General features: G+C 40.5%; 1 protein-coding gene across 2 annotated transcripts; it reads right to left on the bottom strand.

The window, feature by feature from the left end:
- Positions 1–9,683: 9,683 nt before the first annotated feature.
- CFAP97D1 (CFAP97 domain containing 1) lies at positions 9,684–13,072 on the bottom strand. 2 transcript variants are annotated; one of them, XM_040245212.1, is made up of 5 exons: positions 12,913–13,072; positions 12,293–12,363; positions 11,916–12,034; positions 10,263–10,340; positions 9,684–9,759 (listed from the first exon to the last, which is right to left on the bottom strand). In XM_040245212.1, exons 1-5 carry the CDS (start codon positions 13,034–13,036, stop codon positions 9,684–9,686), a joined length of 468 nt encoding a protein of 155 aa, XP_040101146.1. In that variant the 5' UTR covers positions 13,037–13,072. The 2 variants fall into 2 exon arrangements, with proteins under 2 accessions (XP_040101146.1, XP_040101145.1); XM_040245211.1 differs by lacking the exon at positions 9,684–9,759 and adding an exon at positions 10,846–10,969 and having other exon boundaries at positions 10,237–10,340.
- Positions 13,073–13,117: the final 45 nt, after the last annotated feature.

Raw genomic sequence — 13,117 nt, forward strand, 5'->3', positions numbered from 1 at the left:
TACGCTAAGGCCTTTACCTACATGACTTTGACAAACGCACCAAGCCTGTGATGTAGTGTTCTTTTTCTTTTTGGCCACACAGCATGGCTTGTGGGATCTTAGTTCCCCAACCAGGGATTGAACTGGTCCCGTTGTCAGTGACAGTCCTAACCACTGGACTGCCAGGGAATTCCTTGATGTAGGATTCTTATCATCCCTATTATACAAATGAGAAAAACAAGGCTAAGAAAATTTAAGTAATGTGTTCATGTTCACACAGCTTTATAAAAATGGCAGAATCATAATATTAGAGCCCAACTCTAATACCAGTGATGGTCATTAACCACTATACTGCCTCTCTTTTGTGGCCCCATAACTGAGGCTGCCTGTTAAGCCATTGACTTAGAAGTGAGGAAGGTGCTTTCAGCTAGAATTTACAATAATATGCAGTATGGCTGCAACTTCTAAGACTTGAAAGAGGCTGCTTACAGCTCTTGAAAGAGCTCTTCCTCATGAGAAAAAAAGGAGGCGAGGTAAAGTGCAAAGCATCAGGGAGAAGATCTGCTGCCTGTTTAGAAATTTCCATTTTGCCTTCTTACACAAGGATACCTTTTCCACTTTCTATTGGGTTGGCCAAAATGTTAGTTCAGGTTTTTCCATTACAATGTTGCAGAAAAACCCAAACAAACTTTTTGGTCAACCCATATAGCTCATGAACCTGGTAGGTCCAAGGAACAGGATCACATTCTTCAGACCTTTCTAGCAAAAGGATGAGGACCTCTTTGTATTTACAAAGTACTGGATTCTTACCAAGTTAAATTAGTCTTAGCTGTTCCACATAGAACCAGGTGGGGAAGGCAGCTGCTCTTGGAAGCTGAGTGGCACATACCAAGTTGTGTATATTACACAGGAGAAAGAAAAAAGTGAACATGTTAGTCGCTTAGTCATGTCTGACTCTTTGTGACCCCATGGACTGTACCCCGCCAGGCTTCTCTGTCCATGGAATTCTCCAGGCAAGAATACTGAAGTGGGTAGCCATTCCCTTCTCTGGAGAATCTTCTGACCCAAGGATCAAACTCGAGTCTCCCACATCGCAGGCAGATTCTTTACCTCTGAGCCAGCAGGGAAGCCCCATTATACAGGAGAGGATTAAAATCAGCCCTCAGGCAAAAAACATGTGAGTCAGAATTACTCTTGAAAAGTCCTCTAGGGTGGCCCCTTGGTGGAGATCCTAACCAACTCTTAGCAAGGCCCAACTGGGTGGTTTTACCCCCATTGTAGGAGCACAATGGTTGAATAACAGATTTTTTTTTTTTTTTAATTTCAAACAACTCAGCATTTTCTTATTTTTAATATTTTCTTAATTATTTTCAGATGCCTATTTCATCTCTTCATCTTTCTCTTCATGTATATTGTGAAGCAAGGCATTAAAATGTGATGCCTGCTTTATTTCCTGTCTAAGCAACCTCCTCACCCCAAAGGCAAACTGTTGACAGCTGCTTGGCTGCTACAAAATCTGTGAGAGAGTAGAAAGGATAGGGCCCCAGAGACAGATCATTTGTAAAGTGTTTCTGCTGTTCGTAAAAATAAAACTATTGTTTTTTTTTTTTAAACACAAACCTGTTTACAAATATATATTGGTGGAATATATATAAATTCTGTTCCTAGCCCCATTCTAGCCAATAGCACATACGTTCCGAGCCTCTGGGCAAAGTTTTTGCGTGTTTGTCTTTCTGGGCCTCACACCAAGAAATCTACTTATTTTATACCTTTCAATATGTCCCTTTTCTCCCACTTGGGCTCTCAATGGCTGGTAAGGTTTCTACTTGTGTCTCCAACCAGAGAGAATATGGTGAGCTCTGGAGGGCTTTTTTCTAGGTCAAGGATGTTAGACAGGCAGGGCCAATAAGCTGCCACCACGCACTCTTACACCCATGGCAGACATCACTAATTGATCATAGCACTCTCTTGCTGAATGTAGATATTGCTTTTGTATATCGGGTCTCAATTGAGCAGACTGGCAAGTGAATTAATCTTGTTTGCCATCCTTGATCCAGCAATTTTAACCTTCTCTGTCATCCACTCCACTCCCTGCAGGAAGTGGATTTTTAAAAATTACAACCATCTGTCCTTCACAGACAATGCTTAGCTATGTTAAACACTGGCCGATTGTGCTTTTACCATTGAATACATACATGCTTTAAGACATGTGACTCATCACAGTTTTACATCCACTTATGCAGAGTTACACCATTTATGCCACCAGTCACAGGATCACGTGTCAAAAAAAAGAAAGCATTTGTTGACTTTTTTATTAACTACTGACCAGCATATGCACAAAGCCCTCTTGAATCATATAGTTTAGAAACAATAAGCAGCATTTCTCTATCTGGTGGAGTCAATATGAATCTATTTTTTTTTCCCTGTCCTCTGAATACAGTCTCAAACCATTGCTTCCTTTAAAAGTCAGGCTTATGGTTTCAGAGCAAGATGATGTAGAATCATTTTTTCCCTCCTTCTCAACTCTAAATCTGGCTTCCCTGGTAGCTCAGGTGGGTCTGAGACCCAACTGATTCCTGGGTCAGGTTGGGAAGATCTGCTGAAGAAGGGATAGGCTACCCACTCCAGTATTCTTGGGCTTCCCTGTGACTCAGCTGGTAAAGAATCTGCCTGCAATGCAGGAGACCTCGTTTCAGTTTCTGGGTTGGGAAGATCCCCTGGAGAAGGGAATGGCTACCCACTCCAGTATTTAAGCCTGGAGAATTCCATGGACTGTATAGTCTATGAGGTCGCAAAGAGTTGGACATGACTGAGCGACTTTCACTTTCAACTCTAAATGGCTTCCCAAGGGGCACAGTGGTAAAGAACCCACTTGCCAATGCAGGAGACACAAGAGACTTGGGTCTGATCCCTGGGTTGGGACGATCCCTTGAAGGAGGAAATGGCAACCCACTCCAGCATTCTTGCCTGGAAAATTCCATGGACAGAGGAGTCTGGCATGCTACATTCCATGGGGTTGCAAAGAGTTGCACACTACAGAGCACACACATGTGTACACATCACCACCACAACTCCAAATACAACTTAAAATCTTAGAAATTTATTAAAAAGACAACGATAAAAGGACTCTGAAAGATGGAAAGAAAATGGGTTGAGTAGGGAAACTCAAGATTTGAGGAACAACAATGTGGTGACTTTCCTGGGCTTTCTTCTCATCTCCCACACCCAACTGAGATATGGAAAGGCCTACAACCCAGAATCACCAATAGCAGAGACAGGGAAGGAAAAAGAATGAAAAAAATGGAGGAAGGAAGGAAGAGAAAGAAGGGGGGAGTGAGGCAGGAAGAACGAAAGAAAAGTTTGCTTTTTCTGCCAAAGGACAGGAAAGCGGAGGGAAAGAAGCCTGGAAGAAACCTACCAGGGAGCCCCAGCCCTAGCTCCACACCAGGGTACCAGCAGGTGGCCCAGTTCATTCATAGCAGGAGTGAAGCCTTATGTCTCCCTGCCTTCCACCCAGTGACAAAAGGAGACCCAGGCCCAGCAATGTCTGCCCACCCCTCTGCAGAAGGTAGCCCAGCGACACTATGCAGCCCAGGGAAGCACATTCCCACACTGCAGAAGACACCAGAAGGGACTGAGTGGGAGTCCTGGCAGTACCCAAAGAACAAGCAGACGAGAATAGCATTGCAAAGGCTCAGAAAACCATACTTCATTGAAAATAAGACACATAAAAGAAGCAGAAATTTATACCAACACCTAAACTGGACTACTATCTGCTATAATAGAAGATTTAAATAGGATTAAGAGACCCCTAAGATAATCACCCAAATATCCAGGATACGAGAGAGAAATGTGATGAGATATTAATCATCATAATACAAACCAAGAAAACCCCAATCTAAATAAGAAAAAAAAAAAATCAGCCAATACCAGTATGATATGATTCAGATGTTGGAATTTATCTAATAAGAATTTAAAACAATTGTAATAAAAATGCTTTAACAATCAATAACAAATTCTCTCTAGAAAAAAATTTAAAAACAGATAATCTTACAAAGAAATAGAAGTTATGAGAAATAACTATATGGAAATGATATAAACATAAAGTTATTGAAAAATTGAAAACTCAGATGGACTCAGTAGTAGAGTAGAAGTGACAGAAGATCAAATCAGGGTACTTGAGGACAGATCAATAAAATTTATGCAATGTGAACAAATAACTGGAAAAAAGCATTACAGACAAAAGAGTTAACACTTGTATCATCAAAGTCCCATAAGGAGAAAGTGTGGTGCCAGAAAGTACTCAAAGATATAATAGCCCCAAATTCCCCCAGTTTGGTGAAAGATATAAATCTACAGATTCAAGAAGCTGATAAGCTCAAAATAGGATAAGCCCAAAGAAATCCATACCAAGATACATCATCATTAATCTCCTGAAAACTAAAGACTAAAAAAAACCCCAAAACCAAAAACTTAAGAACAGGGAGAAACAACAGGAAGGAACACCAACGCAAATTCTATTTTAATATTACTTTAAAGGAAACTGTGCAGGCCTGAAAAAGTGATATGACATTTATCAAGCGCTGACAGCAAAGACTCTCACTCAATTCCTAAATGTGATGAAACTATCCCTCAGGAATGAAGAGGAAATAAAGACAGTCTTCAGTAAAGGGAAACTAACATAATTTCTTGAGACTAACTCTTAAAGAATGATTAACAAAATGGAACATTTTGTTAGATCCAACATTTTTGTTAAGGCTGGGACATTCAGAAAGGAAAAAAAACAACTGAACATGTAAAGCTAGAAGTAAATAGGTTATTCTTCACCTCTTGAGTTTCTTTATCCATATTTTCTGGATAACAAAAGTTATGTCACCATCTGATGCAGTGTTCAGTGTATATAGAGGAAGTACATAAGATAATTATATTCTAAAAGTGAGGAAGATATTGGCAGAGTGGATTAAAAGAAAACATAAACTGAACTTCCCTGGTGGTGCAATGGATAAGAATCCACCTGTCAATGTAGGGGACACAGGTTCGATCCCTGGCCCAGGAAGATTCCACATGCTGTGGAGCAACTAAACCCATGTACCACAACTACTGAGCCAGAAATCCAGAGTCCGGGAGCCTCAACTACTGAAGCTCCACGCCTAGAGCCTGGGACACGCAACAAGAGAGGACACCACAATGAGAAGCCCTTGTACCACAACAAAGAGAAGCCCCTGCTCTAGAGAAAATAACTAGAGAAAGTCTGCACAAAGCAACAAAGACCTAGAGCAGCCAAAAATAAATAAATAAATGATCCAACTATATGTCGTCTGCAAGTATACAAAAGTAGTTGGAAAGGATGGAAACATATATTATGCAAACAATTTTTTAAAAAGCGTAATTTTAAAAGGCTATATTATTATCAGATAAAGTAGACTTCAGAGAAAGAAAATTACTAGGGACAAAGAAGAACATTATATAATGGTAAATCACTCCACCAAGTAGATAGAGCAATCCTAAATGTGTATGCAACAAACACCAGAGCTTTAAAATATATGAAGCAAAAACTGACATAGCTAAGGACCTCCCTGGTGGTCCAGTGGTTAAGAATCCACCTTCCAGTGCAGGGGACGTGGGTTCGATCTCTGGTCAGAGAACCAAGATCCCACATGCTGTGGGGCAACTTAGCCCACACAGTGTGGCAAGAGAAACCCGAACACCTAAACAAGAGAAACTCTCATACACCACAACAAAACAACCCCACATGCACTGCAGTGAAGACAAAAAGGAGAAAAAAAAATGACAGAGCTAAAAGAAGAAATAGACAACTCTACGGATATAATTGGGGGATTCAACACTCTACTCTCAGTAACTGATAGAATTAGAACAGAAAGTTATCCAGGGCATAAAAGAACTGAACACCATCAACTAAGAGGATCTAATTGACATTTATAAAACACTCCCCTCAATGGCAGCACAATATACACTCTTTTCAAATGCCCATGAAATATTTACCTAGGTAGGCCATATTTACAAATTTAAAAGACTTGGAAATATAGGGTATGTCCTCTGACCATAATGGACTCAAATTCAGTCACAGAAGGACGATAGGAAAATCTCCAAATCATTTGAAAGAATATCTGATATAACCTGAACAGTTCATGGAAACTTCCTAGAGAACGGACCACTCTATAAGTAATGTATAGGTGTTGTCCAGATAAAGACATAGAACTATGGGTTTTTTGGCTAGAGGGGAAAACAGATGAATGGGATGAGAAGAAAACATGTCTTCTGTTAGTTGAAAAAGGCAAGGAATGATGAGACGTAAGGTTGCAGGCTAATCATGGCATCCGGTCCCATCACTTCATGGCAAATAAATGGGGAAACAGTGGCTGACTTTATTTTTCTGGGCTTCAAAATCACTGCAGATGGTGATTGCAGCCATGAAATTAAAAGACACTTACTCCTTGGAAGGAAAGTTATGACCAACCTAGACAGCATATTAAAAAGCAGAGACATTACTTTGCCAACAAAGGTCCGTCTAGTCAAGGCTCTGGTTTTTCCAGTGGTCATGTATGGATGTGAGAGTTGGACTATAAAGAAAGCTGAGTGCCGAAGAATTGATGCTTTTGAACTGTGGTGTTGGAGAAGGCTCTTGAGAGTCCCTTGGACTGCAAGGAAATCCAACCAGTCCATCCTTAAGGAGATCAGTCCTCGGTGTTCATTGGAAGGACTGATGTTGAAGCTGAAACTCCAATACTTTGGCCACCTGATGCGAAGAACTGACTCATTTGGAAAGACCCTGATGCTGGGAAAGACTGCGGGCAGGAGGAGGAGATGACAGAGGATGAGATGGTTAGATGGCTTCACCGACTCGATGGACATGGGTTTGGGTGAACTCTGGGAGTTGGTGATGGACAGGGAGGCCTGGCGTGCTGTGGTTCATGGGGTTGCAAAGACTCGAACATGACTGAACGACAGAACTGAACTGAACTGAAGGTTACAGGCATTTGTCATTTTTGTGAAATTCTAGTATCTGAACTAGGGGAAAATTCCCTATTCTGGCAAGAATGAGAAGCACAACCCATGTTCAAAATTGGAAAAATGAAAATACTCTTCCAACCTCCCTTGGAGATAAGGAATGGGAACATATGATCTAAGTTACACCAATCAGATATACACCCCTTCACTGACTTGGAGTTTAGAGCTAGTGACACAAAGACTTCAGATCAATGAGAACTTAGCAGGTCAGGAAGATCCAGTTCCATTCCAGGTAGAACAGGGGCAACTGTGTGAGCTACAGCACCACAGACCAATTCTATACCAAGACTTGGGGCATCGTTCCTTGAATGTGCCACTTGAAGCTGGGTCCTGCAGTTTTCTAGCAAATACCGTTAGCTATTTCATTCAATAAATTATATATTTTTTCACTAAAATCAGACAAAGTCAGTTTACATTGCTTGAAATAAAAGTTGCTGTTGATAGAGGCTTCTGAGACAGAAGGAACAAGATCATGAGGGGCCCATATTGTGTAGGCCACATTGAAATGTGTGGCTCATTCTGGAAGGAATGGCAAATCCTTGAAGGTGTGAAGCTAGAAAGTGATATGGGTATATTTTCCCATTAATAATACCAGTTGTAAATCACAAATGCCTGAAATGGGCAGTAGTACATACAAAGACTGAGAGGATGGGTAGGTTTAAAATAGGCGGGGAAGAGGAAGGGATGAAAGAGAGGGAGTAAAGGATGACTGCCAGGCTTCTCACCAGGATGTCTAGAAGAATGGCTCCTCAGAATGAGATGAACTGGAATCAGTTTAAAATTGAATTTGTATTTGCACACACTGTTCTTTTTTCTTTAAACTTTTTATTTTGAGGTAATTATACATTGACATGTGTGAAAGAAATAATACAGAGAGATCCTGTGTACCTTTAACTCAGTTTCCCCAGGTGGTAGCACTTGGCAGAATACACATAGCCAGGAGGTGGGCATGACAGAGTCAAGACACAGAACAAGCTCATCATTGATGAATGGAATGCCATCGAAACTTAAATGCTTTACATTGTGAAAGACGAAAAGACAAATTACAGAGAAAATATTTTGCAGATCACATATCCAACACCAAGGACTTGGGTGTAGAATGTGTAAAGAAATCTCAAAATTCAATATTAAAGAGAGCAATCCAATTAGAAAATGGGCAAATATACCAATATTTTGCCAAAGAGCATATGCAGAGAGCAAATAAACATATGAAAGATGTTCAACTTCATTAATTATTAGAAAAATACAAGTTAAAACCACATGAGATGTTACTGCACATGTTATAATGCCCCAAACTAAAAATGGCAATAACATCAAATGCTGATGAGGATATGAAAAAACTGGCTTACTCATTGCTGGTGGGAATATAAATGGTATAACCACTCTGAAAATGGTTTTGTAATTTCTCTTAAAATGGACTTATCATATAATCCCATAAGTACACTCTTGGGCATTTATCCCAGAGAAATCAAACTCATTTTCATGCAGAAACTTGTGTATAATAGTGGATAGCAGCTTTATTCATAACGGTCAAAAAACTAGAAATTACCCAAATATCCTGCAATGGGTAAATGGTTAAATAAACTGTGGTACATTCGTCCCATGGAATATCACTCAGCAATAAAAAGGGATGAACTATCGACACATGCAACATGGATGAACCTCAAAGAAATTCTATGGAGTGGAAAAAACAATCTGAAAAGAATGATTACATACTGCATTATTCCATTTATGTAATACTCATGAAACAAGCATAATTATAGAGATGGCAAACAGATTAGTAATTGCCAGGGTTTAGGGCTGGAGGAAGAGGCTGGCTGTGGCCAAAAGAGGTGGTACAGTATTTTCCATAATGGTACAGTTAACTGTCTTGAAAGTGTTTGTATTAATACAAAACCACACTTGTGATAAAAACAGCATGGAGTTATACACACACACACAAATGAGTGCATGTATAAGTGTGAAATTTGTGTATGCTCTATAGATTGTACCAATGTCAACTTTCCTGGAGAGACACTGTACTATATTTAGATAAGATGTTAACATTGGAGGAAGCTGGGTGGAGGGTGCAGGAGGCCTCGCCATACATTTATTTGTAACTTTCTGTAAATCTATTTTTAAATAAAACATTTATTTCTGATAAGAACATATAAGATCTCCTCTCCTTCAAAATAAAACATTTAAAAAGGCTCAAAACCAGCATGACCAATCCCAGAAGCCATGTAACATTGTCTTGTCATGTGTTTTGAGATATTTTTGACATTTTCAATCTTGCTTCTCCCTACAAATAAACAGAGTCCATGAAAATCTCACTGAAGCATTCTTTTCCAATCCTGGGTATTCACAGAGAAACTAATGGTGTTTTTTCTCTGTGTTGTCTGAACTTTAATTTCCTCATGTGCTTTTTGTTTTCCATTTCCACAGAGCTGAGCTTGTGGTTGAATCATCTCACCCAACCTATTCTTCTTGCTTGGGGTGGTGGTAATGGTGTATGCTTTAAAAAGCTGTCACTTTCTCTCTCTCATTAAGACTTTTCATAGCCCCCAATAAAAGTGCTTGTTGGATCTCTCCTTCTGCCTGCCCCATTCTGTCTCCATTTGGGGATGGAACTTAATGCCTTTGGGTATTTTACATGTAACTTACTCATTTTACGTTCCAAGCTTTATTGTAGCATCCTAAGATTGAGCATTCAGCCACTTAGGAATGCCTTGAAATCCTAAGCAGCTAAGAAATCCTAGGGCCTTCTCTTGTCTTATCCATGGTGAGTAACCTTGCATTCAAGGAGAGGAGAGGGAGAGAAATGGAGAGCCATCAATTATACAGAATTATTCTTTGAAAAGCCCGAGTGTCCATTTATCCTTCTTTCTAGGGGCAGTGGCAGGGCAGGGGAACTTAGTCATTACCAATAATAGGAAATAATACAAAATGCCAACACAATAGTACTTTTGAACAGTGACAGAGACCCGTAATATAACTTCAGCATAACATTAAAGCCATGAGACCTCCTGTTTATGTCTTACGGAAACAAATCACTTCCCCTTAGACTCACATAAAGCCTCAAAGCTGGTGACAAAAGGCAGTCATTTCCTACTTATATGGAGAGAAGAAACAAAAATGGAATCTGTTCCCCGAATGGGTGGCCAATCAATATTACAGAAGAGCAAAATTCACCCCTTGGTTGGGCCCCTTGTTCTCCATCTACATGGGTTTTAGGGCTTTGGCATCAATTGTGATCACCATGTTCTCTGATAAACAGCAGCCATGTGGAGACATACCTATTTATCTCGGGAGAGAAGATATCTGGTTGTATTTCTGATGTAGCGTCTTGAATTCTTGAAGGAAAAAAAAATCAGAAAGATTTATGTCAATGCCCAGGTGCTGGTGTGAAAGTTGAAGTTCTAAATCCTATGGGTCTTAGAAAAGGCTTACAGACCAAAGCCAGAGAGTGGAAGTTTATAAAAACACTGCAGATGGCTTTTTTCCCCTCTCTTGCACGATTGTCCCTACATGAAACAAATCAACCACATACTGAATTGTATACCCTTCATCTTCTTTGCTTGCTCATTCAACCTAAATGAATTAAGGGATGAGGGAAGATGTTACCAGATATTTTCTGAAGCAGTCACATAATGGCTTTGCTACCAAGATGTCCTTAGCTGGTGAAAGGTTTGCTCCTGTTGTTAGCTTTGTAGGCTCTGGGCAGTTTTTCTTTTACAGATTGTTACATTCCTCATGATTTTGTCCTCCAACAATCAGGGGTCTCTCCTGAGACTGACTCTCCTCTGAACACAGCCAGATTCTGTGAGTGGATAAAACTATCACAGAGTACCCACGTGCCTGCCAATCTAACTCCGACGACTTGCGGTCATAGTGTGGTTTGCGATCACCAAGCCTCTTCAGAATGCCCTGGTTTTCCACAGTGATTCTCACTAGCTCCCGGTTCCTTGTTTCTCTGTTTAAGCTGGAAAAAAAAAAATCCTAAAATAGGTGAAGAATAAAATTCTCCTTCCAGATTGGAGTGGAGAAGATGAAGTCATGATGTCAGAAATTCAGGCTGCCTGAGTTCGGGGAGCCTGCTGTTCCACGGAGCCCTGAGAACCTATTGAACCAGACCACATTCTGGGAAACATGCAAAGCTTTTTTAGGTTAAGGCCAGTGGTTCTCAGTCCTGCAGCCTACTAGAAGATTCTACTCTATTGGTCTGGGATGGAGCTTGGGGATTAGCGTTTTGCAATAGCTCCCCAGGCATTCTTATATGAAACCAGGATTGAGAATCTCTAGTTTAGGTGATGAAGATCTTGTCTACCCAGAAATCACAAATAGCTGGTAATAGCTTTGGTTCACCTTACCCCCCTCAGCTTTCAATCCGGTTTCAAATACACAAGGATCAGGAAAGACATCTTGACACTCTCCCCTACACACTGACACACAGAGATACACACTCATCTTTCCTTGCATACATTCCTTTTGTAGCCCTGATCAGACTTCATAATTATTTGCATAAATGTCCCCTCTCTCTGACCTTGTGTTTTTTGAGGTCAGGAAATATACATCTCATTTCACCTCAGTATGCCTGGTGCTGAGCACATAGTAGTTGCTCAGCAAATATTTCCAGAAACAATTTTAAGAATGCTATATTAAAATCCCAGTTATCATCACCATTTTACAAAAGTGCTTTCCTGTGACAAACTCTAAATAGGACTCCAAAGAGTCTCTTAGGGAATAAAAGTTAGCTCTTTAACATTAGAGAAAGGTTCTTGTTTGGGGTGGTTTTCTTTCTCCTTAACATGGTCTCTTTGGTTATCCCTCAGGATAACTTTCCTTAAGTATGCATCTAGTACTAAAACCCAACAAGGGGGGAGTCAGTTTTGACTTTCAGAAAATGAAATGAAGAGAAATAATACTACCTCTTGGAAAAATATTCGTTCCAACAATCCACCTTGGCGGGGCCTCGGTGGGCATTGGCGATTTTTTGACACAGTTGCTTGTTTTCGTATTCAATTTTGTCGATTCTCTTTTGTTCACCCTGGTGAGAAACCCCACCCCACCATGGTGACATCATCACTACGTGGTGCTCCCTCTCACAGTGGTGAGCATCCCCCTCCTGTGGGATTATGGGAAAGGGGCAAACTGGGGGCTACAGTGGAGACTAAGAGCAGGGCTGAGGAATCCAGGGGTGGTGTATGGAGAGGAGGAGGAAGTGGTGGGTATTTAGAAGGCTCTAGGAAACTGGACCTCTTTGGGACATAGATAAGGTACATCTGCAGATGGCAAGAACAAATACCTGTAGTTTGCTCAATTTTAAGATGTGATGTGTGTGCGCTGCTGGAGGTTTGGTATCAACAGTAGGCTTCACTGGAGAGGAAGGAAAGAGAGCAATGTTATGTCACAGGTATCCTGTTAGTAGCCTTAGAGACTGCTCACATTCTACACAATGACACTGATTAAAACATTACAAGTTTGAATTCTGAACCAATTCAGTTCAGGGATTCTGGTTTAGTTGACTTTCCCAAACTGACATCTTTTGAAGAGTTTTGAGCAGACATGAAAGCATGATGAGAGCTGAGAAAAATAAAATTTACAGACAGAAATGTTCCTTGAAGCTAATGAAAGAGCCTTTCTCCCACTCGTTCCCAATATGACTAACCTGGCTACTGAATGCTGTAGTCTCATCCTCTGTCTAACTTTCTGGCTTTAAAGAGCTTACATGAGTGTTTCCATCAAGGGAACTCCCTTGTGGAAGATAAATTTTGTCACTGACGCTAATACCGTCTTGATCAGACTCAGCTGATAAGGCCATATCATTGCAAAGCTGTGTACTGCTCTGGTTTACCATCAATATCTCTTAAGGTGAGCCCTTTCAAAATACTAGTCATAGTGTCCAGTTTAAATTGCCCCACATACCTATTTGTATTCTATTCTTATGAAATGCGTAGTGGCCAAAGTCCAGCTTCTTCCTGAAGGATGTACTCTGTCTATGATTAGAGACAATTACAGGGTAGGCCAGATAATCCAGGGAATTGTTCATCTTCTCTTCCTAGTCTCACTTCTGAAATGAGGCACCCAGGCCTCTAAGTACCTCTGTGAGGTACTTAGCGGTCCATGATGG

This window comes from Oryx dammah, unplaced genomic scaffold (genome assembly GCF_014754425.2).
Source record: "Oryx dammah isolate SB20612 unplaced genomic scaffold, SCBI_Odam_1.1 HiC_scaffold_8, whole genome shotgun sequence".
Lineage (NCBI taxonomy): Eukaryota > Metazoa > Chordata > Mammalia > Artiodactyla > Bovidae > Oryx > Oryx dammah.

What these genes read in the sequence shown, in the direction of transcription:
- CFAP97D1 (XM_040245211.1), bottom strand. Translation starts at nt 13,036, where the DNA reads ATGAACAATTCCCTGGATTATCTGGCCTACCCTGTAATTGTCTCTAAT. An exon ending in AACGAATATTTTTCCAAGAG is followed by an intron (nt 10,970 to 11,915) that starts GTAGTATTATTT and finishes TTTTTTTTCCAG; the next exon opens with CTTAAACAGAGAAACAAGGA. An exon ending in CGTCGGAGTTAGATTGGCAG is followed by an intron (nt 10,341 to 10,845) that starts GCACGTGGGTAC and finishes TTTTCCTTCAAG; the next exon opens with AATTCAAGACGCTACATCAG.